General features: G+C 37.2%; 2 protein-coding genes across 3 annotated transcripts in view; both read right to left on the bottom strand.

The window, feature by feature from the left end:
• LOC109542193 (follistatin-related protein 5) overlaps window positions 1-26,910 on the bottom strand; it is a gene marked incomplete in the record, with an annotated part of 40,701 nt that overhangs the window by 4,608 nt on the left and 9,183 nt on the right. Inside the window, 10 exon segments of the mRNA XM_048663797.1 lie at window positions 459-603; window positions 659-756; window positions 816-1,100; window positions 1,171-1,315; window positions 2,372-2,503; window positions 2,576-2,692; window positions 2,873-2,979; window positions 3,166-3,387; window positions 3,442-3,523; window positions 24,107-24,202. Of these exon segments, the coding sequence (XP_048519754.1) occupies window positions 459-603; window positions 659-756; window positions 816-1,100; window positions 1,171-1,315; window positions 2,372-2,503; window positions 2,576-2,692; window positions 2,873-2,979; window positions 3,166-3,387; window positions 3,442-3,523; window positions 24,107-24,202 (1,429 nt within the window).
• On the bottom strand, window positions 11,060-13,643 carry LOC109542194 (transcription factor SFP1). 2 transcript variants are annotated; one of them, XM_019911314.2, is made up of 7 exons: window positions 13,483-13,643; window positions 13,324-13,429; window positions 13,116-13,264; window positions 11,976-13,065; window positions 11,787-11,892; window positions 11,585-11,733; window positions 11,060-11,529 (listed from the first exon to the last, which is right to left on the bottom strand). In XM_019911314.2, exons 4-7 carry the CDS (start codon window positions 12,016-12,018, stop codon window positions 11,153-11,155), a joined length of 675 nt encoding a protein of 224 aa, XP_019766873.1. In that variant the 5' UTR covers window positions 12,019-13,065; window positions 13,116-13,264; window positions 13,324-13,429; window positions 13,483-13,643; the 3' UTR covers window positions 11,060-11,152. The 2 variants fall into 2 exon arrangements, with proteins under 2 accessions (XP_019766873.1, XP_048519755.1); XM_048663798.1 differs by lacking the exons at window positions 11,060-11,529; window positions 11,585-11,733; window positions 11,787-11,892 and having other exon boundaries at window positions 12,631-13,065.

Raw genomic sequence — 26,910 nt, 5'->3', positions numbered from 1 at the left:
TTAATTTCTCTACTAATTGGAATTTTCTCTTACAGCTTGAGCCTAAGTGTGTCGCAGGATACCCTCTAGGTGATAGTTCTTGATTACTTTTAGATTAATAATTCATTCTTATTGCGAAATAAGAGCACTATTTATCAATCTGTAATAAAAGACGTGAGGAAATTCGGTCTTTTTTAAAGACAAAAATTTTTGAGGCAAAATACCCAAAAAGAAGTTTGTAAAAAATGAATCCGCATCAACAATACAGAACTTATCTACAACCCTAATTTTGTTTTATTTTCAACCTTCCTCATTTTCAGGCCAGTTTGCCCAGTGCTTTGCTACAGTCCCCACCAGTTTTAGTCATCAGTCGCTAATTGCACTTCGCCCAATTAAATCGCGAGGTTTAAATTTAATAACGCTTATTATTCCAAAGAGGGTTCTAAAGCGTGTGTGGTAAACATTCAAGCAGCGCTTACCTACATTGGTGGCTTCGCACATGTAAGCTCCTGTGTCGGCAAAATCGATTTTCCTAATTTTCAGCGATGTTCCATTCCCGATGATTTGATACTTTTTCGAGTTTTCATCGATTTTCAGCTCCTCATCATTCTTAAGCCACTTAACCTTTTACGGCAGAAATATGTTAAACTCGTGTTAAAACCTGCCGAAGTCTGCTCACCTGCGGGAACGGTTCCCCAGACACATGGCAAAACATTTGCGCGTCTTCTCCAGGTTTCTTCGACTGAATCTTTGGCATAACGTTCACTTCGGGCAAGGCTTAAACAAAAGTTCGCATTGTTATAGAAGCTTGAACAGTTTCCGGCAGTGGCACTCACTGTGAACTGTGAGGATGTGAGTTTGAACAACATGCGGATTCCTTTGCGCGCTGCATGTATAATTTCCGGCATGTTGCAGCTGGACTTTGGTCAAATACAGGCTTCCATCGCCGTAAACTTTCACGTCTTCCTGGTCTAAGATTGCCAAGTCTTGGCCATGCCGGCGCCAAAGAACCGGAGGAATCGGGGATCCGGTAACAGCACAGTGCAATTCCACGTTATCGCCCAAACGAGCTGATACCTGGTTTACTTCCAACGCTTTGTCCAGGGAAACAACGGAAACACCTACAAGTTTATAAAATTATGAGCTTCGGTCTGCCACATTTAATTCCGTTTTATATATATAAATACGTACTATACAGTTTGCTCATCGCTACTGAAAACTCGTTGATGCTGAGTTTGGCGTCTTTGTCGGTATCATCGAATTCTATCATACTCGCCAGCGAACATCCACTGGTTAGATTGATGACGTTCACCAAATCCTGGTCTTCAGCCGAAACCTAAGCAAAAATTATCTTAAGAGTTTCCTACGGAACTACACACGTTTTAAATTGCAATTTGGTGCTGCAAAGAAGTCTAATTGCACAAAGCTGCACTTTAACACGCGGAAAATTTTCGATTGCAATCCAAGCGAACTTCTAACTGTGCACACGCAAAAAGGACATTTAAGGCTTCTTATAAATTCTTGTTTGCGCAAACTGGCTAATTCAAGAGTTCTGTGCTTGGTAATTTTGAATACGCCGAAAGTTCAAATATAATTTCCATGAATAAACTTGCACTGGAAAGCAATAGGCCATCAAAAACCTAGTATTTTTGCTGTTTGCATGCATATTTCCAATTTATCATTTTAACTAGAACGTATAGCTAATAAAGACGATTGGTTCAGTCGGCAATTTCAAAAGCCCTTTCGAAACATACCAATCAGCTCAGTCAATTTAAAAAGAATCAAATGCTCTAATACCAAAAGCCAAGTAGAATGATGATTTCCAGGGACAACTGCGGGTTGGAATCAGTGAAAGTTTCACGTTAAATCACAAGTTCGCTATCACTGATTTAAGTCGTAAATTAAAGCAGTAGTCCTTTGAGAAATGTATGCTAAATTATCCTTTGATTTCCCTTTTGCGCCCCTTTGCTCTGCCTTCCGTTACATTAAACTATGACTCCATTAAGTTGTACCAATTTTCCTTTCTAAATAGGCACGATGTCATTCGATCAAACCGGGCTTAGTCTTCAAGCCCTTCTACTCACTCATGAATTAGCATTGAAGCATTATAAATTAAGTAGGCATATATTTGCTTTTCTAATTATTCCAATGTTCAGTGATTTCGAAGGATTTGCCATATTTATGTTCAGAATTGTCGACATTAATCAACGCGCAAAATGTTCAGAAGCTGCAGAAAATCACCCGAGATTTAGTGGGTTTTAAGTGCAGTTTAACAAAACCATTAAAAGAGTAATTTTGCAGGAAGACAGTCAGCAAACTTTATAGTATCGTCAATAGGATTTTTCAGTAAAAGAGGACAAGAATCAAGGAAAGAATAGCAGGTCGCCCTCACCTGATCCAACTCGAATTTTTCCAAATGCTCATCGTTATTCTTGTCGTAGTGCGAAAACATCATGGAAAGCAAATAATCCTTGCTCTGATTCTCCGACATCAGTTTTGCGTGATTGTATAGTAGAAGATTATCCTAAAAATACGTTGTTTCAATTCAAAATTATTAATTTAATTTGCGATTACTTAATAAGTAGACTGGACCCACCTTCATAACTTCGTACTCCTGCATTGAACATTCGTCCCTGCCATAATAATGGTCTTCAATTTCATTGAGCAAATTGCTCAAATCGCCAGATTTTAGACTGGGAAGAACCAAAACGGACTAAAAAAGCCCATAAATTTAACGAAACTTCAAAGTTACATCTATTTGCAAAAGCACAATCTGAGCGCTTGAAACAGCGGTAGAAGAATCCATCCGTATCGATGATATTTTCAATCAAAAGCCCTACGCTTAATAAACCACAGAGAAATCGCTCAGAACTAATCCAATTTATATTGTTACCTGAACGTTGGATAATCCCGTTGCAGATATTCTGGAAGAATCGTTTCTGGATTTGTGGTCTTCAAACGGTTTACTTTCCGGTATTTTCTCGCTTATCCAATCTCGCTCTGCAAAGGTGGAGCAAAGTTATTAGTTTTTCATGGTTGAACTGCTCCAGATTGGTCGGAATCAATAGAGTGCGCGATAATAGTCAGATTTATCGCAGTACTTTGCTAGTTCGGTTGATTTCTATATTGGAAAGCTTTTCAAGGAGGGCAGTTACTCTCTTATACGATTCGCTGGACTGCACGTACCAGTTTTTTCGCGTTTTTGGCAAAAACTGGCATCCATCTGGATCAGCCTCTTTCGAACAGTACACGCTGTGCTATGCATATGGCAATGACTGGGATAAACCATTCCATCCGAAGCACAAATCGAATGATGCGGAATGCACTTTTTTGAGCACTCGCATACTGGAGTGTTTGCTCGCAGTTTACAGTCTCTTCCTGAGGGACAATAGTGCGAAAGACACGGATCTGGAATAACAGTAGAGAAAAATCAGACCAGTTTGGCAAATTTTTTTAACTCACCATTTTCCAACAAAGGACGCACGGTTGTTTCAGGCTCATCAGTTGAGAATACATCACGATGATGTCGTTGCGACCTCAAGCTCTGAAAGGGAAACATAAATCCATTAAAACCCAAATATCTTCAAACTTTTTCCAAGAGAAATGCTTAGAAATATACACATTTTTGCCGGGTACAATATAAAAGGAGTCGTTTAATTATAATCTCGGATAAGCAGAGGTGAGGGTTGAAATTACAAAGCACTGTTTTCCAACTTAGCTAATTTAGATTGAAATTTTAATTAATGCGGCCGAGATTTCTGAAAAACCTTATTCGACTGGGCCAAAGTTAAATATTTATTCGGTCGCAGGTAAACCCACAGCAATGGGATTGAAATCGTTTAATTAAATGAGGGCATGTATTAAATCTCTGAAATAATTAGCATTTAAATCACAGGTTAAACCAGTTAAAGCATAGTTGTAAAATTCAAGTGCGTATTTGTCATCCACAATACCAGATTTTTCTTTGCAGCAAAGCCAATTAATTAAGCTAATTTCGTTGAAAAGTCTTCCATTGTGTGCTTATGGTTCCCGACGAAAACACCCGAAATATAATTAAAATGTTTTTAAGAAGGCCCACTGTTTTGTTGGCAGACAACACAATACATCTTTCACTTTTCCTCCTTTTGCCACAGTATCATTAATTTTAAATGTCGACATTGAAATTTATTGCGGCTTAGACAATACCTCTTGCTGACACACTATTTATTATTTTTAAGCTCGGTTTTATATCGCAGGACATATTTTTTCCCGTGCATAATATGCTTTGATATGGGTAACTTTTTCAACTAGGCGGATAGGATTTTTTTCATTATCAGCCTGCCAAAACTCGACTTAAAGTCGCTTTATAGTACGGCAATTCGGAATTGATCGACTTTCCACTGGAATCTGGCAGGATGAATGGAAAAGTTTATCTTTTCGGCGTTTTCAGCCAGAATTGATCCATGGATGTTGTGGCTCAGGCTGTCTTTAGGTCAAATTCCCGTGTATATCTTACTAAACCCATTAGGGTTTCCGATCGAATCGGAAAATTTGCTCTTGCTGGCTTTTCCGCCTTTTGCTAAATGCTGGATTTGGCTTAGTTTGATGAAAATTGATACAGCGGCATCCCGGAACAGCTAAGCCCATTTAGGCAACATGCTTCTCCTGGTTTTACTGGAATTTCATCTTCACATGTAATTAATGGCGCAATAATTAATTATTGGAGTTTTAGGAGGTATTTAGAACGCGATGTAATAATGCTTGATTTAAAATGCTGATTTGCACTTGTTGCGCCAATGCTTAATCACACATTATACAAAGTTTTGCTAATGTTCTGTTTTGCTTACTTATAAATGTGCGGATATCAGTAAACCATAGAACAATACAGTGTAAATGCTGAAATCACATCTGACCATCATTTCTTCATAGAATTATTGCAACAAACGTTATGGTCTGAAGAGACACCACTACTATCTACTAAAGAAGCTGGTGGTCTGCCAGTCATGCTTTTGAAATATAATTTATTTCTATTAAGTCTCCCTATTTATAAGACAGATTACCATAAAAATCCTGATAGATCCTGTTTGGCATACAAGGTATGTAACTATCCAGCTCGTGTTATCCCAGGTAGTAAAGCATGTCGAATAGCTAAAGAGCGGAAGTTGGTCGAGGATTAACACATTCGATTATGCAAATCGGCTCCTGTTGGAACGTTGAGCCAATTTGTTGGCCGACTCAAGTGGGAACAATTTATATCTTGAACATCCATGCTAACCCTTAACTGTAATATTGCAAGACATTGAGCCATGAAAACCTGATATGAGAGAGACATTTTCAGAGTTGAAGCCAAAGTTTTTTGCGTGATATTGCAACGCCCTGTTATTGGCCTATTTCACAGAGCAATTATTCGCTAACACCAAACGCGGGTGAATTTGACTGGATATTAATCCGAATTCCCCTAGTATTATTGCTTTGGAACTTCGTTATGAAATTTAATCGCTCGCGTTGATAGACCGACTTTAAACCAGCTTATATGGACATATTTCAGATATTCCATTTCTGAATAAAGTTTCACTGGGGCTTTGAATAGGTAAGGAATTCAGCATTCCCCTAACCAAGGGCTGTTTCCTATGCGGTTTTGCTCCTCATTCCATTTACCTAATAACAAGGGCTTAGTGTTGGGCATAGTAATTATTAAAGCGTTTCCTCATTTTGCTGCTGTCTCCATTCAAAAGCATCAAATCTACTCAAAAAGTCAATGTGTTTGAAAACGTTCGTTTGTTCCAAGTCATGAATGGATTGATGCCTTGATAATCCAAGGAGGGATTTTAGAACAAAGATTTTGCCTGCTGGATATCGCAAATCCCCAGGCCGGTCCATTTAATTCGCTAAGTTCTTGTTCTAATTTAGCGAGGTGTTCAATGTGCTCCTCACTGTTCCCATTTTCTGGATCACAGTATTATTATGCGTCTTTGAGTGTTTTGCTTGAAATTTACCCAATCAACTTCAATTAGAGAACTTTGAACATCTCTCAAAAGCCACAGAAGGAAAGTAATGCGAAGAACCTAATTAACCAAAGAATATAATTAAAAAGTAACTGACCCTAGAGGAAAATGCTCACGCAAGCAATCCCAATGACTAATTACTTAAGTTTGCCATAAATTTAACGCCTAACTATTCCCATTAATAAAAGTGGCAATGATTTGAGCTGAGATTTGCAGAGTTTAAGTTCGTCGGCATTCGCAATCTTATTTCGCACTTATTACGACGTTTAAGTTTAGGGGAAACATTAAAGACTTTAAGGGATTTTGATGGCTTACGGCCCCCTAAAATCTTCCGTACTGCCGTATGGCATCGGAGAGTAATAAAACTACCATTACCTAAGCTGATATCAAACAAACGATCGTAAAAGGCAGATGGGCTGATCTAATTTATCTTATTGCAAACAACAGCAATAATGGCTGGTGCTCTCAAGTTTTGCTAGGAATTTTAACATTTTCAGTTCGCTGTTGAAACAGAGATTTTTGAACTTTCAAACCAGCAACAAAAACATCCCTTTGGAGTCCTTTCATGTCCTACTTTAAAATAATTTTGTTGTAACTGGCAAAGCAATTTAATCCAAACCTTTAGGGATTTGCAGAAGGTTCGCATTATTTATCCAAAATTGGATCAAGGAAATGGGAAAAACCTGGAAATGTCATGCGAATGGTGAATTATGCATCCGAGCAAGTTTAGTTGCTGGAAACTTGGCACACATTTGGATTATTTACGCGTCTGTCGGCAACAACTACGTATTAGGCAAATTAAATTAAGAATTTATCCGGTGATTAATCGGCTGTAGTCTTCTAAGTGCTAGTTCGGTTTGAACATGCTAACGGGCGTTGTTTTTTAACTTTAAGCTGCTTAGAAAACTATTGTAGTGCACAAAATGAAGCTAACCGGGACAATTGAAACTAAATTTTAATGATAACATGTTAGGTTTTGCAGGCCTAGCTAATGCTCAATTCACAATGAGGGATTCTGGGGTGAAAACGTAAAACCGCCTTGAATCTCAACATATTTTTGGGTTTCTTGTATCACAATCGTACTGTGCGCGTTACTTTTGATCAGTTGGTCTAAAAGTGCTACTCTTTGTCGTTTGAAAGTGCCACCCTGCATTGAAATGTTCACCTGGCATGCAAATTCGCTTTTTAATAGGCAAAATGAAAGGAATTTTGTTTAATCAATATACACTGTTTAGCATCCGGTAATTTTGATTTAATTTAATAAATATTGAAGCAATATAAATTACCCATGATTGAAAATTAGCTATTAGTAATTGAGTGTTTAATATTAATCTATAGAGATATGCATACACGAAATAGCTTCATCTGGCATTAATTATCCATTAGTATAAATACATTTGAGTCGGAATATAATAGCCAAACTTCCATCTTTATTTAGGGCAAATTGAATATATTTTGGGAAATGAAAACTCAATTTATTTATTTTAATTTGTTAAAACTCCTCCAGCCGAAACGGGACTCATCAAGTAATTATTAGCGTAGTTGATGTAGTTTTTAAATTAACCAACCGCTATTGATTTTGCACTTTTCATTCACAGAACATCGACTGCTCTTCACATGACAAAACATCGAAGTTTCAATGCCTAATAATTCAATTGAAAGCCTATCGATGCAATAAACATGTAATAATTCATGTCGATAAAAATGAAGCATTCGAGTTTTTGTTCAGTTTGTTCGAAATGTATAGAGTTTAATTATTAGAAATCGGTTGAAATAAAACTCAAACCAGGGATTTATGTGCTTCGGAATCGTATATAAAATTGAAAATCCATTAATTTTAAAACAGCCAGGCTTTCCAAGCATTTTTTGAGAGAGGCTGAAATCCCGTTAATAATTCCGGAGAAAAAATGGCTACTATCGCAAAAATAAATCCCCTTGTTCGGCAAACGGTTGTTCCATTAGCCAAACTGTTTGGTACCCTACGAATGCTTCTGTTCATTTTGGTAATTTTTCTTCTGCTAAGTAGGTATTTATAAACGGCTGAATGACATTTCACTGAAACACGTTGCGACATTCTTTTTAGTTAGGTCTAGCCCATTTTCCGTTGTTTTTACGTTGTGGATTCAGGGATCACCATTATTTTCCCGACCCTCTTATCCCCAACAGAAAAACGATAATATATGGGAATATGCTCACGTTTTTTCCTCGCGGTTCTAATGTGATTTAGGATTCAATTCGGCTACAATTAAATGCCAACATTAAAAGTAATAAATTGGCCTGCCATTGAGGGCTACTGGAACGTACTTGTTTATTGCAATTCCAATAAATCGAACCTGTCTTATTCGGATAATAAATGGCTACAGCGCGAGGCAAGAAAAATTACTGTGTCGGGAACGGCAGTCTCGATTTTGGCATTTGCAATTTCTTATTGACAATGCAGTTGCAAATGGACAGAAATGCAAATAATCATTCACTATTCCAAAAACAGCGAATAGTTAATTTATTTAAATAGTCAAATCCAGCTTGGGCGTAGAACTTTCCAGTAAGGAAATTAACTTGTAATTTATACCGCAACTTTTTAACTTTTTCTTGATTAAGTTTCATTTCGGAGTTCTTTGTAGCGAGCGGTAATAAGCGAATTAACATCGTACTTTTCCAATAACTGGATCTAAAAAAATTAGTTGAACGAAAGATGCCATAGAGACAAACTTTCTATTAGTCATTACATCGTCGACCTAACTATGCAAATGGAAGTTGAAAGTTTCCAAAATTGCCATATTGTTGCTAAGCTAAAGTATTACAAACTCATTGTCGAAAGTTCACTGCAGGAATGCACCAATTTTAAATTGCTCTAAACAACTAAAATGCATCCATGAACAAGATCCTAAATTGTCGAATTGTACTCTATTGTAGTATTAATCGAACGGCATTATGTCCGATATAAAAGAATAAAATTCAAAGATTTTGCAAAGAAAATTGCTAGTTTTTCATCGTTCAATATCCCAGTTCTCAACTGTTAACTCTGGCCACCAAAAGATTCATTTGCGCATCTCGAAATGATAATGCCAGACCAAAAATGTAGATCTTTCCGTACTAGATAAGCTCGAGTAAAGTTGAAACTCCGCAGTTGAAAGGCTTATGCCAGATTTGCATAAAAATGTGCCCGATACTGATCCAGGTTGGCTCAAAACGACCAATGTTTGAAGGGGAAATTTAACGAAAGTTCCTCGTTTGAAATGTTAATTTAATCTTTTAACGTTTGTTGGTGCATTGCTCGGGAATCTTATACATTAATTTTTTCAGTTCAGTTTAGTGATCAGTTTGCAAATTCCATCTAAACTTAGCACTTGAGACCCCTATTTAAAACATGTAGCAAACTACCCGTTTTACAGTGAGTCATTTGGTTCCTGTTAAATTCGATATTCGGTAAAGCCGCAAAAAAACACCATCTACCATTTATCGATAGCCCTTTGCTCTGTTTGCTGGTATTTGAAACAAAAACCGTCCGTCTGGCGCGAACAAAACAGGCATTCACACGATAAACTTTTTTCTCTTGATTTGACCCTTTAACAAATATTCCACATTCGTATTCAGAGGCAAATCGCCCTCTATCCTTTTCACGCGGCTTTGAGCTCTCTTTTTCCCGTTGCAGCTTATCTGGAATAAAAAGATTTAACTTTGGAGCGCGTTGACTTACCAGGTTTATTTTCTACAAAATAACTCTTTCGCTTATTCGCCTACTTACGACTGATGTGTACTGGGCTGTGTAAATCCATCCAGGAAAGTTTCCAAACATTTTTAGTCTGCTCTGGAGGTTTCATCGAAGCAACAAGTTAGGATTTAAAGTGATTAGTTGCCTGATGATCATTGCAGTTTTGGATGAATGAACTGTTTGGTACATCAATCAATAAACATTGACTGCGCTCATTGCAAGCGAAATTTAGATCGCGATAATTAAAGGCTGGAGCAACAGGAAGGCGCATCCATTAGTCGCTACCTTAAATTTCACATAAATTATTAAATTTAATAATTTTCCTTAGCTTTGAACTTATTTCGCTGCTAAACACGACACTTAATTGGTTATAGAGCACCCTGGCAGCAAATTGTTTGCTAAAATGATCTCCCCTAATAACATTTTCTAGGGTGATTATACGGCACTCATTTTCTGCTCGAAATTCCAATACCAATTAGGGTTTACATCGAATTTGCCCCGATCAAGCTCGGGCGAGCTTTTCCGTATTACAAAATAATCAGCTAGAGCACACTGAAATGCTTCATTAGGTTTGGTAATGAAGGTTATGAAGCTGAAAAGAGCAGTTAAACCCAAAAAAATGCCAGTTTAGGCCAATTAAATCAAACATAAATTAATCCAACATAAAACCTCACCAGAATGTCCGTGGTTTTAGCCTTGGTTGGGCATGCCGTGTTGCAAACAAAACTTTTTTCATGGACCCATTAAAGTTATTGCAAATGAACGATTTGAAAGGCTTTGCAATAAACAATGCGGGTTATTTCAGTCCAGTTCAATTGGAATTGCGGAATTTAAATTAAATCTATATGGAATAGTGATCAAATGGCCCAGGTTTTGGTACATATTGGCTCTCAATATCCAGATATTAAACATATCTGGATATCAGCAGAAAATTATTTCGATCAGTTTTAATATGCACATTTTGTAATTGAAACAGGGTGACCCACATTCGATATATTTACCTCTTAGTCAAACCTGCGATAATAATTCTTTTGCATAAGACACTTAACAACCAATGATCAAAAATTGCTTTTTATAACTTGGCGCAGAGTATGTCATATACAAATTTCTTCTGAAAATCTGTTATAGTTATTGAATTTATTAGCGGGAAAACCTTAAAATTTATGAATGAATTTATATTGAAGCGTGAGATACAAATTGGGTTTGCGGGATGTGAACAATTTGTCTGCCGTTCGATTTAATGTATTGCGCTCCAAGCTGCTTGCTAATTGCAATGGTTCATATTTTGCTTGTTGTTTGTTAAATGCAGCATGACTTAAGCATGAATTACTACAATTCAACTGCAAATTGGACAAGGAGAGCCAAATGAATCAAACACTTTGCATGGTTTCGTACTTTATGTTTTATATTCATTTCTCATCTCAAATTAAAATGATCGCCAATGGAACAAAAGTAAACTAATTCACTTTACGCACATTCAATCGCTAAATAAACTTAAACCAATGCTAACAGAACAAAAAGCCAGTACGGTAAATGCGACTCTTGTCACAGTAGATGCAGAATCTTTCAAATCATCAGTCTCATTATCGCTGTCATCATCATCATCATCATCATCATCATCATCATCAGTATCATCATCATCATCATCATCATCATCGTCAATGGCCACTCCATCGCCTTCCTGTAAAGCATGTGTATTGCAAAAATCCCCAGTACATTGTCTGCAACTAAAACTCCCATTGTGCCTGTTTTGGGACTGAGTCAGATCATCAATGAGTTCGCAAAGAGTTGGATATGACTGATCAGTGGGAACCACTCTGGATATGCACGTTCTTAGAGTGTAACTGTTTTTTGCTGGAAAATTCCTGGAGTTTGCACAATTTTCACTTAGTTTAGATTAGAGCCTTACTCTCATGCACTCTAGCTGTAACGCAATGATGTTCTAGTTGAGTGTTTTGAGTAGAACTATTCAGGAAATTATGTCGATAGTTTTCGTTCAGGGCCTCTTCCACTCGCCGCCCAAAGGGATCGTCTGATAACAGCGGTTCGTCCCAATATCTAAAAGGTCGGTTATTTCGTGTTGTATAAAGAGCGAAATTCGGTTGATTTACTTCCAAGAGCTGCAGGCTGCGACTCGGATGCCGTCACTGAAATCCGGATCATCTGGATCATGGCAAAATCCATAGCCAAAACACCTGTGGCAAGTTAGAGTATTGACTGAAAAATTAAAAATCAGTCCAGTTATTGGGTAAAAACGTTGAAATAGTCGAATCCATTAGGCAAATATTATACCTACTTACCGAGACTTGGCGCAAACAGTAAAATTAGAATCCAGTAAAACATGTTATTAGCGGGAGGATTGATTGATACTGAAGCACAAAAATCACTTTGAGTATCGCGTACCTTCTAAATTATAAACAGACCAACAATAGATCAATAAACCGTTTTTTTGGTCCGGCAATAGCAAAGACAAACATATCAACAATGGCCCCCTCAATCCCTCGTAATACCAATCGATACCTTAATAGTCTGTCGTAAAACCGATAAAATGATTATTCATCCTCTGTCCGGATATCTCCGACAGTTTCTTATTCGGGTGATTTTTAGCCGTTTTATATTCGCATTAATCAACACCAATTTTATTTGGAAAAAGTACAGCAGGACTCATTGCAATCCCCGTTCAATTTGCTGCGTTTTTAATTTTTGATGTTTTGGTTGGCTGCTCATTCGACGCCTGACTGTTATAAAATCCAATTATTTCCCAAATTAAGTTACTGTCGGAACAACCAGCAGTTTGGTGGATTTTAATGTGTTCTCTCCAAAAATAGCTCTGTGGTTCGGTCAGGGTCTAATAAATAATCCATGAATTGAACAACTTTGAAATTATGTCCAAAATGAGTAGGATAGATTGGAAAGAGTTTCCCCTTTTTCAATGGCATACAAATACCTGAACGGTTCAGAAAAAACCTCCTCTATTAACATCAGATTAATCTATAAAAATCAAATAAATCGCTGAGGCATCCGAACTTCAAAGCACTAGGGAAGGCAAAGTCGCAAACAAAGTCGCAATTATGACTGATCCCACATGGGCTGCTGATGAATCCTCATCGGAATCGTCATCATCGGCACCCGGAACATATGAATCATCAATATCATCCATTCCACCATCTTCACCTACTTCCGCATCTTCATCAGTACCACTAGTTCCATCGCCCGCACTCAAAGCATGGCTGTTGCAATAGTCTTCATTGCACTGTCTGCAACTGAAAGTTCCTCCATGGACGTTTTGTGAGCCAATGTAACTGTCGATGAAATCGCAAACTGTCGGGTAAGTGCCTTCAGTTGGAATTGCCCGAGTTACACAAGTCCTCAGTGTGTAGTTATTAAGAGCTGGAATGTTACATGTCCAGTAATGCTGCCGTTTAAGTCTCATCACTTACGTTCGTCGATTCTGGCTGTAAGGCAAAGATATTCCAGAGTAGTGTTTTGAGTGGTAACCGGGCTTAGAAACGTTCTTTTGTAATTTGCGTCCAGAGCCTTTGCAACTACCTGCGTGAAAGGATCGTCTGACTCAAAAGCAGACCAGTAGCTGCAAAAATCGGTTTGAAACTTGTTTGGGAAAAGTCCATTTTGCACGTTCAGGCCTACCTAGAGCTGCTGCATGTTGCAGCTCTGATCCCCTCGGAAAACCCTTCATGATCAGGACTATTGCAGAATCCATAGCCGAAACAACGATGACAAGTTAATGACTGAACTAAAAACGCATTTTACCATTCCACTGAACGTTCTAGCACTGGTTTAACATACCCAAAGCTGGCAAGCAAAGCGCCAACAGAGTCACTGAAACTTTCCCCAACATCATCAACTGTCTGCCTTATGAGAGACTCAAGAAATCGACTGGAAATTCGCTACTCAATAATATCAAATCCCTTCGTTAAAGCATCAAAATCAGATGTAATAAAATCAAAAGTATTAGGAAATGCTTTTATATGAGGCTCGATAGCGGCCAATCCCCAGTAATATCAATAAATGAATTTATTAACGATTGTTAAAAAGCGATTTGTACGAGGTGCGATAGGCTGTAAAGCGATGTCTTCGATGCTTTATCTTCAAATTTCAAGAATTATTGGGCAAAATCGCGATGGAGACGGTACTTCAATTGGAATGGTCTGATAATTCACTCAGACGCCCATTTGCCGCTCTTGGAACGAAGTTAGCTCTATTAATTTCCGTTACTTTAGAAACTCCTTTGAGAGGGAGCTTCTTTAATTAGCTGCCAATCAAATGGGCATCTAAACTAATTTTACAACCTTACGGGGATCATGATTTAATTATTCGCATACATTAAAAGGAATGTCTGGCAGGATTTTTTGTTTTCTTGGCCTTTTGCGACCATTGCGTACAACTGGTGAGTTTTGCGGGCTTTTAGGCCAAACATCATTTTCGACCAACTGTTCAAACAAGTTAATTTAGGTGGCTCAAACTTATATAGTAGTTTATCTATTTTTTATAGAGGATTTAATGTTTATTCGCCATTGTATGTTTACGGCGCCGTAAAATAATAAACACACTTTTATGGCTTGATGCGGATTTATCTCCACCATGAATGATCACGTCGAACATTTTGATAAGCCTGCAAGTCCATAATAAAGTAATTTTGTCACAGATGAATCATTCAGGTAGTTTTCTAACTAAACTAATTAGTAAAAAAAATTTGGGAAAACCGCGAAGACTTTAAGGAGTATCAAAGACTCGCCTGATTGCAAAGTTTTGAGATATTTACCTAAGCGCAGACATTTGTTTCAACTTGAAATAATAACAGGAAAGTTGGCATAGATAACGACTACGGTTTGTTTTAATTCGCCAAGTTGCTTTTAGCTAATGCGCCGACAACTTCCAAGTAATATGTTTCTGAAATACGCCCCAGTGAAAAATGTTTCATCATATGGAACTTTAAAGGTATGTTTGTTGGATTAAATGAGACGTAAACTCAACTGATTCTTTGCTCTGATGAGGTGGTTTTCGTTGCTTATTTATTTCGGGCAGCCACTGCTAAAACATCCTGAATAGATTCAAAGTATATACGTAATGAATTAGGGAGTTGGGTGTAAAAATAACCCGCTAACGTTAATTCCTAGCAAATCCGAAATTTATTGGGCTAAAATAGTCGCCAGCAAACTACGACGCTAAAACTGCAGTGTCATGTTCTAAATTTACCGACTCTATTAGACCGTATCCATGAATATGTAAAATCATACTCCATTAGAGCCAAATTGAGTTGAATTTTGGAGTGTTTGCCTTAATAGTGCCGGCAATGGAATTGCCGAATTTGTTCTGAACAGTTATGACGAAACAGATTGGGCCAACAAAACCCGTGTAACGGTTGAAAATTTGATTTTTTACATTAGTTTTACTAATTTATTTGTTGTCGCTAAAGCCCAAATTAAGCGACCAAAAATTTCTATGGTTTGCTCTGCTAAATCAGTTTAAATTCATATTTTCCCGTCATTTCGAGGCTTTAAAGTTGTACCAAGAATTGACTGATTCATATCATCGAAGGCTGGAAGTGTCGGGCTTCGTCTAAAGTTTAGGCCAAAAGATTCTGCATTCATTCCACTTCTCAGTGCATTGAAATTTTCTAATTGAAACCACAGTTTCCATCAAATTTTATTTAACAGGTTTATTGAAATTTAATTATTCTAATAGGCAAAGCATTTAGTTCGGATCGAACTTCGGTTCCATATTCTACGCCATCCCGAGGACTAATTAAGCTGGGCTTGTCGCTGTTTGCTCTGCTTGTTAAGTCCGAATGTCATTAAAGACCATTGTTTTTGGAATCAATTATTATAGTAAACTAGTAGATTTGAATATGCCTTAACGGGGGACAGGGATTAACCGCATTCAGCTCTCAGAAGTGAAATAATAGATGGGACTTGTTGGCTTTATCCTCGATAATAAATGGAGATTTATCCACAAATTTAAAATCGTTGCTTTAAATCTGTTTCCTAAAACTGGCGTTAAATTACCAGAGCTTTAAAAGCTCCATAGTCAAGTTCGTCTTTGTCGCATTACGCTAAGCGCGAATCTGAGATTGTCATTAAAATTAATCTTGTCCTTTAAACTGCAAAATAAACAATTAAAAAACAACAAGTGAATTTGCCCATTTGAGTAGTTAAAGTATGACAGTACAAGATAGCAAACATGCCCCATCACTATAATTTGCTTGATTAAATAAGGGAAATTTCCGGTAAATAATTTGCAAAACTCCCGAGTAAGTTAATATTTCGGTCGGAATAAGACTTTTCAGTTTAGTTTGAATGATTAATTGCCTTTCAGAGTTTGGTAAAGTATGAAGTAAAACCTCTTCAATACCGGCTAAGTCAACCCTATAATTTATAAAACTTCCTCGCTAGCGATGCATTTGAGTTGTCACTCGCAAACAACATTAATTTCCTTTATTAAAATTTATCGGATGTTCTAATTTGCTAATTGTATACATATTCTTTTCATACGTATCCTTCCTGAGTGATTGATTGTTCTAAGTTTAGGCTGAGCAATTTTTCTAATAACTATCGGAACACATAGAGCCTTCCATATTTAATCAACTCCGATGGGGACAATTTCTTTTATTGCCTGCCAAGTCTTGAGGTGCAATTTCAGGAAAATTAATGGCATTACCGGCAAAAAAGTGATATACGTCCGCAAAATAAATTTAATGGCTTGAAACTGTGAGGGCCTTTTTCGCAACCTCTAAAGCTAATCTGGAACCAGATTCTCGCTGGTAAATTGCCATTGAAAGTTCCTTTTAATTTTTAGTTTCCCTCGGATTTATTCGTAAAGCTGCAAACTTTTTTCGGCTGCAGCCCTCACTCATAAGCGCACATTTATTTCACAATACAAGAAAATCGCCTTTTTGTGCGGCCACTAGCTTTAATTTCCTCCCAAGAAGAGAAAAAGCATACTGCACAGCAGATTTACTGATATGAGCTGACAGCGAAAGATAAAGGCAAAGAAAACGGCCGGCCTCCTATAAAATAGAGGTCAGTTTAGAGCGCTCAAATAAGTGAATTGAGCGCTCTCATTGCTTTCTTTTGTACCCGCATTTCAAAGTGAACACGGCATCAAGAACACATGGTGGATTGCATTTTCCTTGTGAGCGCAGTGGTAGAACTCATGAATATGTATTTATGGTGGTTCATTTTCCTAATAGTGTTGGAAAAGGTTTTAAAAAGCTAATAGGGAAATTTAATGGGAACTACAACGCACTTTTATTACATTTGGCAGAACGCACAACTTAGCAAATTATCAATGCAGGAAAGCACAACAAAGTTCAAATGGATATCATGTACGGGCGCATTTTACGCCTGGTAATTCTGTGACCATCATACCCAATAAAATTATGAAAAAATCGTATTTTTAGCAGGATTTTGATCTTATTTTGTGCATCCACTTCAGGTGTATGAAACTGAGTCCATTCACACAAATACGTTGCGGAAGTCATGGGGAAGTTTGAGACGGTGGCTCATCCTCCAAGTAAAGTCACTTGTTCCCCTTTTGTGGATTCGGATGTCGTAAATCAGTCCTGAGCGCGTTATGCACCGGCACGTCCCAGGACGTGCTTAATTAAAATTATTCATGGACAGCGGTCTCATACAGCCAGTAAATTTAGCACACCAGGCTCCAGTTTTAGCACGTCGGTGCCTGCTGGATGTGTTAACCTTTCGGTTTCGTAATTTAACGCATTCATGATTAGGGACACTATCTGCTATTATAATTATATGGCTCTGGAGCGGAACTTGCGGTTATAGTGGACATTCTGATAAATAACTGCTGGACATAGAAATTACTAATGATGCGAGTTAAATAGGGAAAACTACACCATATGAAGCTTTGAAGCTATAAGTTTCCATGTCGTTCAGTCTTTGTTTAGCTGACTAAAGCCCCTACTGGATAAGGAGGCAAACACGACCAACAAAGTATTGCGATTCACTCAGTTGGTTCAAAGTGACTTTTTCACCTATATTTTCATAGCACTTCTTCTGTTGCTTGCTCCTTTTATGCTGAATGTTGCTTTTCAACTTTTAAATCGAAAAGTTCACAATAATAAAATTAAGGTTTTTGCAAAAGTTTGCATATTTATCAGCAAGTGCCAGAAGTTTTAATTTTCCCTTAGCCAAACCTGAGGCCATTCGATTTTGAATAAACATATTGAAAACGCACGAATTACTGTCGAAACCTTCAGTCATACAAGCCCCAGACTTGCCCAAGCGAACAGTGTATTTAATAACCAAAGTAGGTCAGGAATAAAACTATTTCAAAGTTTCGCAACTCGGATGGAAAATTGAATATTGCCAGGCATCCCGTAAACCATTTTCCGACGGAATATTTCAGATTTCCATAAGTTATGTGGAAAATAACGATCAAGTTGCAATACGTGTGATACCAACGATATTCAAGATAGGGATCATCTTCATTTTCTTATTTGGAAACAGGAAACGTGATTCTATTAAGAACGCAACACCGCCTAATTCTCGCTCACGCTTAATTCCTCATACAGGGCATATAAAAAAATTAATGACAAATTAACCAATCAAATTTTTAACACATTTAATACACCTGATGTAAGTATGCATACTGCAACGACTATTTTACATCAATCTTCCATTAATAGAAAACATGTGTATGTAGGAACCATTGAAACCATCAACACATGAAAAGGCCATCGAACAATGAAGAGTTCCGACTGAAATTTAAGTGACATTGAAAAACTCCAGTTCGAGAATTAATGATCGGCTGTTAATTAAAAGGGCTCTTTTTTCACAATGAACGGTTAAATTGTATCCGCAGTATTCCTTCTTTGTAAATTGCTTGCTGAGCAAAAAATGTCGACTGAGAAGGGAACACATTGTTTCTCCATCGGCATTATTAATTAAGTCCTCAATTAACATTCTTGTCAGAGCATTTGTTTAATTAGTCCGCCTGTTTTTCATTGTATTCAAATGGAAGATGGAAAAATCAGGCGATTAATTAGAATTTATCGCTGGATTTTTCCCAACAGTCAACATGTTGATTGTACCCATTCCAGCTTTCCAAGATTTTCGCTGAAAATCGATTTATTCCTAAAACTTCATGATTTTCGATATTCAGCTTATAAAATATGCAATAATACTAAAATGTAACGTCGATTTGCTCGGCTAAAGCCCCCACTAGGCCATTAGGAAAACATTAAAGTTTACATTATAAATCCGTTCATTTTACATGAACATCGGGGAAATTTGTTCGGATTATTTATATTTATTTCAACATTTTCAATAAATAAATCAAGCGAACAGGTTATTTAGGGTCTAATATCAAAATTTAAATAGGAAAGTCAAGCTGCTAATTTATCAGCTTCAAGCGAAATTATTTGTTTAGTTTAATTTCGCATTGAATTTGGTGCAAACGAGCCGCTTTTGTAGGGGAAACTTCATAGAAAACTAACTGAGAAATATGTTCATTTTCCCCGAAAATCATGTTTCTGCGGCTTGCATTTCGCTATCGTATTACGGCGAGTAAATTTGCCTGTTTTAGATTTTCATATGTGACCTACATTTGAGCTTAGATACATCACAGCTTTTCGCTATCATTTCTGAAAAATTTAATTAATTTTAAAATCGGGTTGCTTTCCATTTTTCGCCCTGATATGGCTAATAAAATATTTGTTGGAATTTTTTAAATTTCGTGCTTTCCAAATCACTGATTCGAAATTAATTTGGCTAATGTTAAAAGCTTTAATTTTAAAGAATTTTTACACTTCATAAAATGGTTTCAATGCTTTCGTTCAATAACGCTCTTAAATTGCACGGAATGGAGATGCTTCAACTAGGAAAACTACACTCACATTTAACCAAGACGGTGGAAAATATTCATCTCCCGGCTATCAAGTGGAATTTTCTGATAAAGTTCTCCACCCTGTATGTGCCCTTGAAGCATCCCATTCTGGGCGTGACAATGGCAAAAATTACCTTTTTGAATATTTTCCGCATAAAACCAAACTGAGCAAATAAATTAACGGGTTTTGCGATTCTATTGCTTTGAAAATATCCGGGGAGCCGAGGAAAAATATTGGGCAAGCTTAAAGCTGGCTAGCATTAGCCCAACTCGGAAGCTTCGCGATTTTTGCACTCGCGAAAAGTCGGAAATAAATTACGTCATTATGCAAATGGTGCGACTCTTGATGACACATTACCGTAAGAGATTTTCGAATTTTTCACTGCAGATTTACTTCCCGAGGCGTAGCAAGAGCTGACAGTTTCCAAATCAACTTGCTAAACTTTTCTGTGTTGCTCGGATCTTGTAGGCTGGCTTTGCACTAGAAAATCGCAGCTTTCCAGTAAATTGCAACTTTAAAACTCTTCCCAAAACTTTTCTTAAAAACAAGTTAATTTGCTTGCGTCGAATGTGCGGTGTTTTTCCTGTTTCTGTCCAATTGAGTTTCAATCACTTCAGACCTTGCCAAATTAAATAAAAAGGCCTGAGATGTTTATGATCCTTAAAAATTCCCAACCGCTCATTTTTTCCAATTATCAAAACATGCAAAAACTGATGTATCTGTATGGAAATGTTGCCCTCGATAATCTATTCGCGTACCACAAACGCGATTTTCCGATTATTTCACAATTTATGCGAAATGGTTGGTTGTTGGCCAGCGGCATGAAACATAATGGGAATCGACTTGCCATTATTTGGTTCATATGGAGGGTCGTCATTATGTTTTTTAAATCAATTTTCCACCGTTCCCTCGCTGATTATTAACGACCTTTTTCGGCAGCTAATTGCTTATTGTCATCGGTATTTTAAATAATTAATTGGAAGGCTTTTTATCGAAAGAACGCCCGAGGGATGGAAAGAATTGGGCAAAGTGCAAAGAGGACGAAAGGAGCTTAAAGCACGACGACTAAACGGATTTAAACTTGTCTAAGCTCTATACATACTAAACAAATTTGTTCGCAGCAAACGGAATAATATAGTATGTGATTTTGGCCGTGACGTGAGATCATCTAAAAGGTTCAGATTTAAGTACAGATTCACTCGATAGCGCGCTTCCACAAATCCGAACTTTGCAAATCCCTTCTCAGGGAGGGTGAGACGACTAGTAAAAAGCTACTATAAAATATTCATCATAAACTTATGGGCGATCCCGGAAAGACTATGCAAAATTTTTTTTTCCGTTTTAACATCCAGGCAATTTGTCACCCAATATAAATGTGTGACAAATCTAACATTGCCGAAGTGATATTTCAAGCTTACGCCGATCCATTAATTACATGCCATACCCGTTGGTAGCATTATAAATGATGATTTTTCTTCCATTAATTTAACCCCAAAAAGATTTCGGCTTCTCCGCAGAACTCTAAAATGCGTTAGCCCCTAATCCACTCCTTGCTCGCTTTATGAAAGATGACATCATTAATTAAGGGCCATAATCCTTCAGGTTTAGGTTTCCAGTATAGATAGAGGTCGGTCGATTCGTCTCTTTAATGTGGAATATCAGTTCTTATCAGACATGTTTTCATCCCGGGCTGGAAATAATTAAATTCTTGGGGTGAAACCCGAAAGTTGCAAAATTGCACATTTAATCTTGTCGTATTGTTAAATGTTTGGGGGAATTCCACTCCCGCTCATATGCAGTAAAATTCGAGAAGACAAAGCAGGGTAATGGCAGTTTCTTTGCGGAATATCCAAGACAGTAAAACAAGGGAGTTATAATTTTATGTCTGCAGCTGGATGAAAGTGTAATTAACCATTAAAATGGCAAATTTTATCTCCCAACTTCTCCATAGGCCAGTGTGGCAGTAAAGCCGCAAGTTATGACTTCCATTAACAACTAGACCTTTGTAGTTTACACGAATCAAAGAAAATTCTGTTCAATCCCTAACAGCCTACATATTACAGCATGTGCCACACCCAGACTTTATTGGAAATCAAAATTGCATCCTCCTTCAGCCCTTTTGCCATTTACTGTTATTTTTATGGCCTCATATAATATAGGAGATCAACATTTTTCCCGGCATTCTCTCTCAACAATATCCAGGATTTTTTCCACTTTTCCATAAAGAACCCCCGATACAAAGCGTATCTCGTTTATATGGCATTTCCCTCATGGGAGAGAGATTACGCATTGAACTGTGTAGCTGTCGATACAAAATTAGTTTTGATATTGAAAATGATATGAGGATCGGACAGCGATGTCTTTTTGCGGAAGAAACTAAGCCGGCCGGATTTAATTCAACTGGATCGGTCCATGGTTAATCCCTTTATTATCCGAAGGAATAAAAGGAGGACGTGCTTTAGAACAAGCCTTTGATATGAGATTTTTCAATGGCCGCGGGAAGCGGATGGGTTTATTGAATGGGGAAACAGTCAAACTGGGAAAATTCTCATCGAGAAGCTGAAATGTTCAGGAATTAGCCTTCAAAAGTCAACAAGACCCAAGACGGCCACTCTCCTGGTTAGCCCGCAAATAACTGCAGGCGAAATGCTTCCATGAAGTTCGCTTGGTGAAAATGGGAGGAACTTAAAAAATTGTCATTAAAGACCTGAAGACAGCGCAACACATTCATCTCTCGCCAAACTAGTTTCCCCTTTTTAAACTATTGCCATCCCCCGACAGGGAAAATCACCCTCGGATATTTATTTAAGGACACTACACCTTTTGGGTAGTTTATCAGTGGTATAAAACCAACCCGAGTAAAATCAAGAATAAGACTCAGCAGAGAGCCGCAGAAGAATCGAATCTTCTATTTATGTGTATAAATAAAACTGGCCATAAAGGCTGACGGCTAAGGTTATTACACCCTTCGGAATAAATTTCTACCCTCGGTTCAGGATGCCCCGAAATAATACGTGACGCAATATCTGTCTGTCCTGGTATTGGTGGAAAAATTGAATGGCCTAGATGATGGATACTTCATCTCTCTATGGGCAAAGTGTTATGCGGTACGTTTTATTGGCCTTTAGTTGGCTTCAAGATTTTTACGAGTCACGCAACTTAATATAGAGTAAAAGCAAAGTTCTTAATGGGGCCGAAGTTGCCGAGCTTGGATTGGATCAAAAGTATTTTGCTGTTTATTACAAATGAGGCCTGAATTAGTTGCTTAAGACACTGGATTCGCGGTTTAATGAAGAATTTCTAAATCGATGTTCTTTTACCAACAGAATGCGGATTTTTTATCGATATCGATGCATTTATTGGTATTTAATGTGTTTTGTTCAGTAAGGGTGAGGGTGGAAATTGTTTTAGAAATATTAATGCTTTAATTTACAAAGTTTTTGCCAGAAGAAAGGAGCTGATCAAAAAAGACGCCAAACGGTTTCAATCGAAAATAATCCACAATTTCCGTTCATTTTTATCGGTCTTTGAGCAACGACGAAAATTTCCTTATTATTGGCTCAAACATTTTATGTATTCATACAGGAACGTTTATTAGGTCGGAAATCATTCATTAAGCTCAAAAAACACGAATGTAAAATTTTGATTTTTGACCGAAAATTTCATCCCCCATTTCGGAGTCAATTTTTTCAAAAAATTTCACTTTTCGCAAATTCCTGAAATTCTACTTCGTTTTTATCATAATGAAGCAGAGCTTACTAAAAAATAGCTTGAACCTTCAAATCCAAAATAATCTACATTTTTGGTTCATTTTAGCGGTTTTTGAGCAATCCCGATTTTTACTCGATTTCCTTCTTATCGACCCAAACGGTTAACTTATGCATATGAATAAGCTTTTAAGGTCGAAAATAATTAATCGACCATAAAAAACGTGCATGTAAAACTTTTATTTTTAATTAAAAATTTTAGGCTGGAGGTCGATTTTTTCAAAAAATTTCAAAATTGCCCGGATTTCGCATAATTTTTATCAGAATGGAGCAAGGAATCAAAGAGTTGACCGGATAATAAGCTAGAGTCTTCAGATCCATAATAATCCACATTTTCTATTAAAGTTTAGACGCTTTTAAGCAATCACAATATTTTCCATTAACCCACGATATTTTCCTTATTACTGACTCAAACGCTTCAAATCTATTTTTTTATTTCACACTTTTTGTCTGTTTTTTTCGAAAAACATGAAGCCTCAAATTCTTCATCATTTTTACCACAACTAAGCAAGGAATGCACAGCTCATTGAAAAATACGTTAGAAGCTTCAAATCCGCGTTAACCGATATTTTCGTTACATTTTCTGATTTTTTCAAAACTGACAAATTGCCCGAAGTGATATAAATTTTAAACAGTGATCAAAGAAAAAAAACGCGTGGCGACAATAAGCGAAAATGTTGAGCAATTTAAACCGCCTTTAAGCGATTACGATCTTTAACCGATTAGATTTTTCAGTTTACAATTTCTTCACTAATGTTTTGTTGTAGTAATTTTTTGCGACAAATCACCTTACCTTATTCTCTGGTAGAGCAGACTGTCTGGAAGGAAAGGCGCCCAAAACCAAAAGGCCCAAGCAAAAAAGTATGAGGGCGGGTTTATGTCTCGGCATCTGAAAATCAAAAAGCCAAAATTTTCTTTATGTTTTGACCAAAAAAAATCCCAGAAAAATGTGTGATAATAAAACTTCCAACTCAAACCTAAACTATTAATTACCAGTAAACGTTAAATAGAAGGTGTGTATAATCATAGAGCTTCGGCTCTAAAATGTCTGGAAACTTTGGCAATTATTTTCGAGCGATTTGGCCTCACTGGCGCTCATTTCGTTAATAATAATTGTGCTCATTTGCGCCTTCTTTGCACTCCATTTATTTCTTTTACCGTTGACTTGGACGTTCCTTGGAATAATTGTAGTTTCAGTTTTATCCACCATTAAGGCCGAGTTACTTTTGAGCAAAGTGCTAAGCGTCGAATTTCTGGCACAAAAATAGAATGTTCCCTGAACTCACTGAAAAACTGCGTTTAAATGATGAAGCCTGGATAGTAATTATGTCCATTTAATGGACATTTACAGCTCATTTTGTTTCTTTGGGACTGGAATTGTAGCAGCTGGTTATTTATAGGCCCTAAATTAGGAGTCCATTAGGAACGTATTGATGATTTATGAAACTGGCCAGTATAAAAGGATTTCGTCAAATGGCCTCCACTAGGGCCTAACTTGATATTAATTAACTTTAGCAGCGAAAGCCGAAAAAATAGGGTGGTAATATACGTGCAGAGTAATCTATTAAACGGATGTGGGAGAAGAGTCCTTTAATAGTTTCGCCTGGAATTTTCCAATTAGATTTTTTAAATTAATTTCATTTAAATGCAATTTCAGGATACTTTTGAGGTGATTTACAGCTGCAGATGCCCATTTAAGTCTTCCACTCTTATGAATATGTTAATTCCGAATGCTGATTGTACATCCGACAGGGAAAACCGATAAACCGCCAGCAATTTTGTAACAACGACCGTAGATCGTTCGGGGTGTGTTCAGCCACACTGTACCGACCACACTTTTATTTACCATATAAATGAAAACGAGTTTATATACATTTATATTTTTGGCAATCGTCCCACAAGAGAGACGACTTTTTGTGCTTTATGATATGAGAACCGTCGCAGCGAGAAATAAAACTTGAAGCGGGTTAAAGTTTAAAGTGCGAGACGTGACTACCATTTTAACTAAGTAAGAGGCCTGGCGGGTCGCAAAAATTGCTTTTAAGCATTTTAAAGCGAAAGACTTGTTCTTGTTTTTTGCGCGTTTTTGGGACGTGGCGCGGGGTAATTAGAATTTTATTTGGGTACTGATAAAGGGCAAGTTTTAAGTATTGACAAAATCCACCAAGCTGAATAGATTTATCAACCATCATGCACATTTCACTGATTTTACAAAAATACAGTTTCAGTGTCACCTAATAAAATGCACTTGCCTGCAACTGAGTTTGTAACAAAGAATGCAAAGCTGCAAAAGCTCATTTAGTGCAAATTGCAACAAGCCCTTTTATGCGAAGCAGCAGATGCAACACCGGTATGAATTATTTCGAGCCTCTAAAAAACAGCGCGAGCGCACCCATTTAAATTAATTGTTTCGCTTTTAATAATAAACCTTGAAAAAATGTTGCCGTAAACGCCAGCTGGGGCTGATAAATCAGGTTGGCATATTCCAAAAATTCCCGAGCAAGATTTAACAATCCGAAGAACCTTAGTGCGATCTTGTTAAACTTTTAGTCGTGCCCGAATCGTAGAACAATGGAGACAAATGCGCGGCTTAATGAATTTTCTCTGCAAGTTTTAGCGACTGGTTAACGCAAATTTTCCGAAGTATTTCATCTATGCTGCTGCAATAGCAAGGATTTGCAAGCATTTCCCCTTCGGGGTTTAAAGATTGAAATTTTGGCTGCGAAATGTTGGACAATCCACCAACTGAATTTGAAGCTTTGAATTCGGAAATTTTGGATCAACTAATCTATGAAAATTTAAGAGCCAATTAAAAATTGCCTGCCTTAATCGCATATCGAAAAAAACTTCCTAAGCGAATCCTTCTTCACATTTTAGTTCTCGTTTGCATTCTTCAGCTCCATAATAAAGCAAAGTTTCAACTTTGCCCCTTTATGCAGGGAACTTTGCGCTAATGAAAGAGAAAATTGGCCAATTTGTTTCTAACGAATTAAATCCAATGAATCTAGCAACATATTAAAAATCCATTTAATAAAACTGGGAGCTGCGAAATGAAACAGCGCCTCAAATGGAGATGTATAACGCCAGATATTTCCCGACTTTTCGAATTATTCTTTAGAGATTTGACCCCCGAGCTGCGAAGAAAATACGTGTTTCGGTTTCCTAAATTGCCTTTCTACTTAATCTTGTCTTACATTAAAATTTCCTGTCAAAACTTATTCAATCCATCAAAAGCGAGAACCGTGAGAAGATTTCTTAGAGCTGGGGAGCTGCCGTATTAACGATGCTGTAGAGGATGCGAAAAATTATACTTAGGGGATTGCTCACTAATAGTCAACTTAGAATTTCGATAATCGCTTTATTTCACTGCTGCTGAGTATGGTTTGGCAATATTTGAAGGTCCCATTCGAATTAAAATTATATCTGTTCTTAACTATTACCTATATTCATATCTTTCCTGGGTCTCAGTCAAAGTGTGAAGTAAAAATTGTTTTTAATGTCGTTTATTTTATTACGTTTCGGCGAGACAACAGCGCCATCATCAGATTTAAAATTTACACAAACTCATGATTGGTAAAAATCAACGTTCTTTTAGGT

The sequence above is a fragment of the Dendroctonus ponderosae genome, unplaced genomic scaffold (genome assembly GCF_020466585.1).
Source record: "Dendroctonus ponderosae isolate FM_Combo_2020 unplaced genomic scaffold, Dpon_F_20191213v2 Dpon_F_20191213_2, whole genome shotgun sequence".
NCBI lineage: Eukaryota > Metazoa > Arthropoda > Insecta > Coleoptera > Curculionidae > Dendroctonus > Dendroctonus ponderosae.
Note: the sequence above shows the minus strand (reverse complement) of the source record. Positions and strands in the feature narration are given on the sequence as shown.

Bases quoted from the DNA above. Each gene is read 5' to 3' on its own strand.
- LOC109542194 (XM_019911314.2), bottom strand. From the start codon at position 12,018: ATGTTTTACTGGATTCTAATTTTACTGTTTGCGCCAAGTCTCG. The intron at 11,893-11,975 runs GTAAGTAGGTAT...TTAATTTTTCAG, and splicing joins ACTGTTTGCGCCAAGTCTCG to TCAATACTCTAACTTGCCAC. The intron at 11,530-11,584 runs GTAAGGCTCTAA...GGAATTTTCCAG, and splicing joins TACAGCTAGAGTGCATGAGA to CAAAAAACAGTTACACTCTA.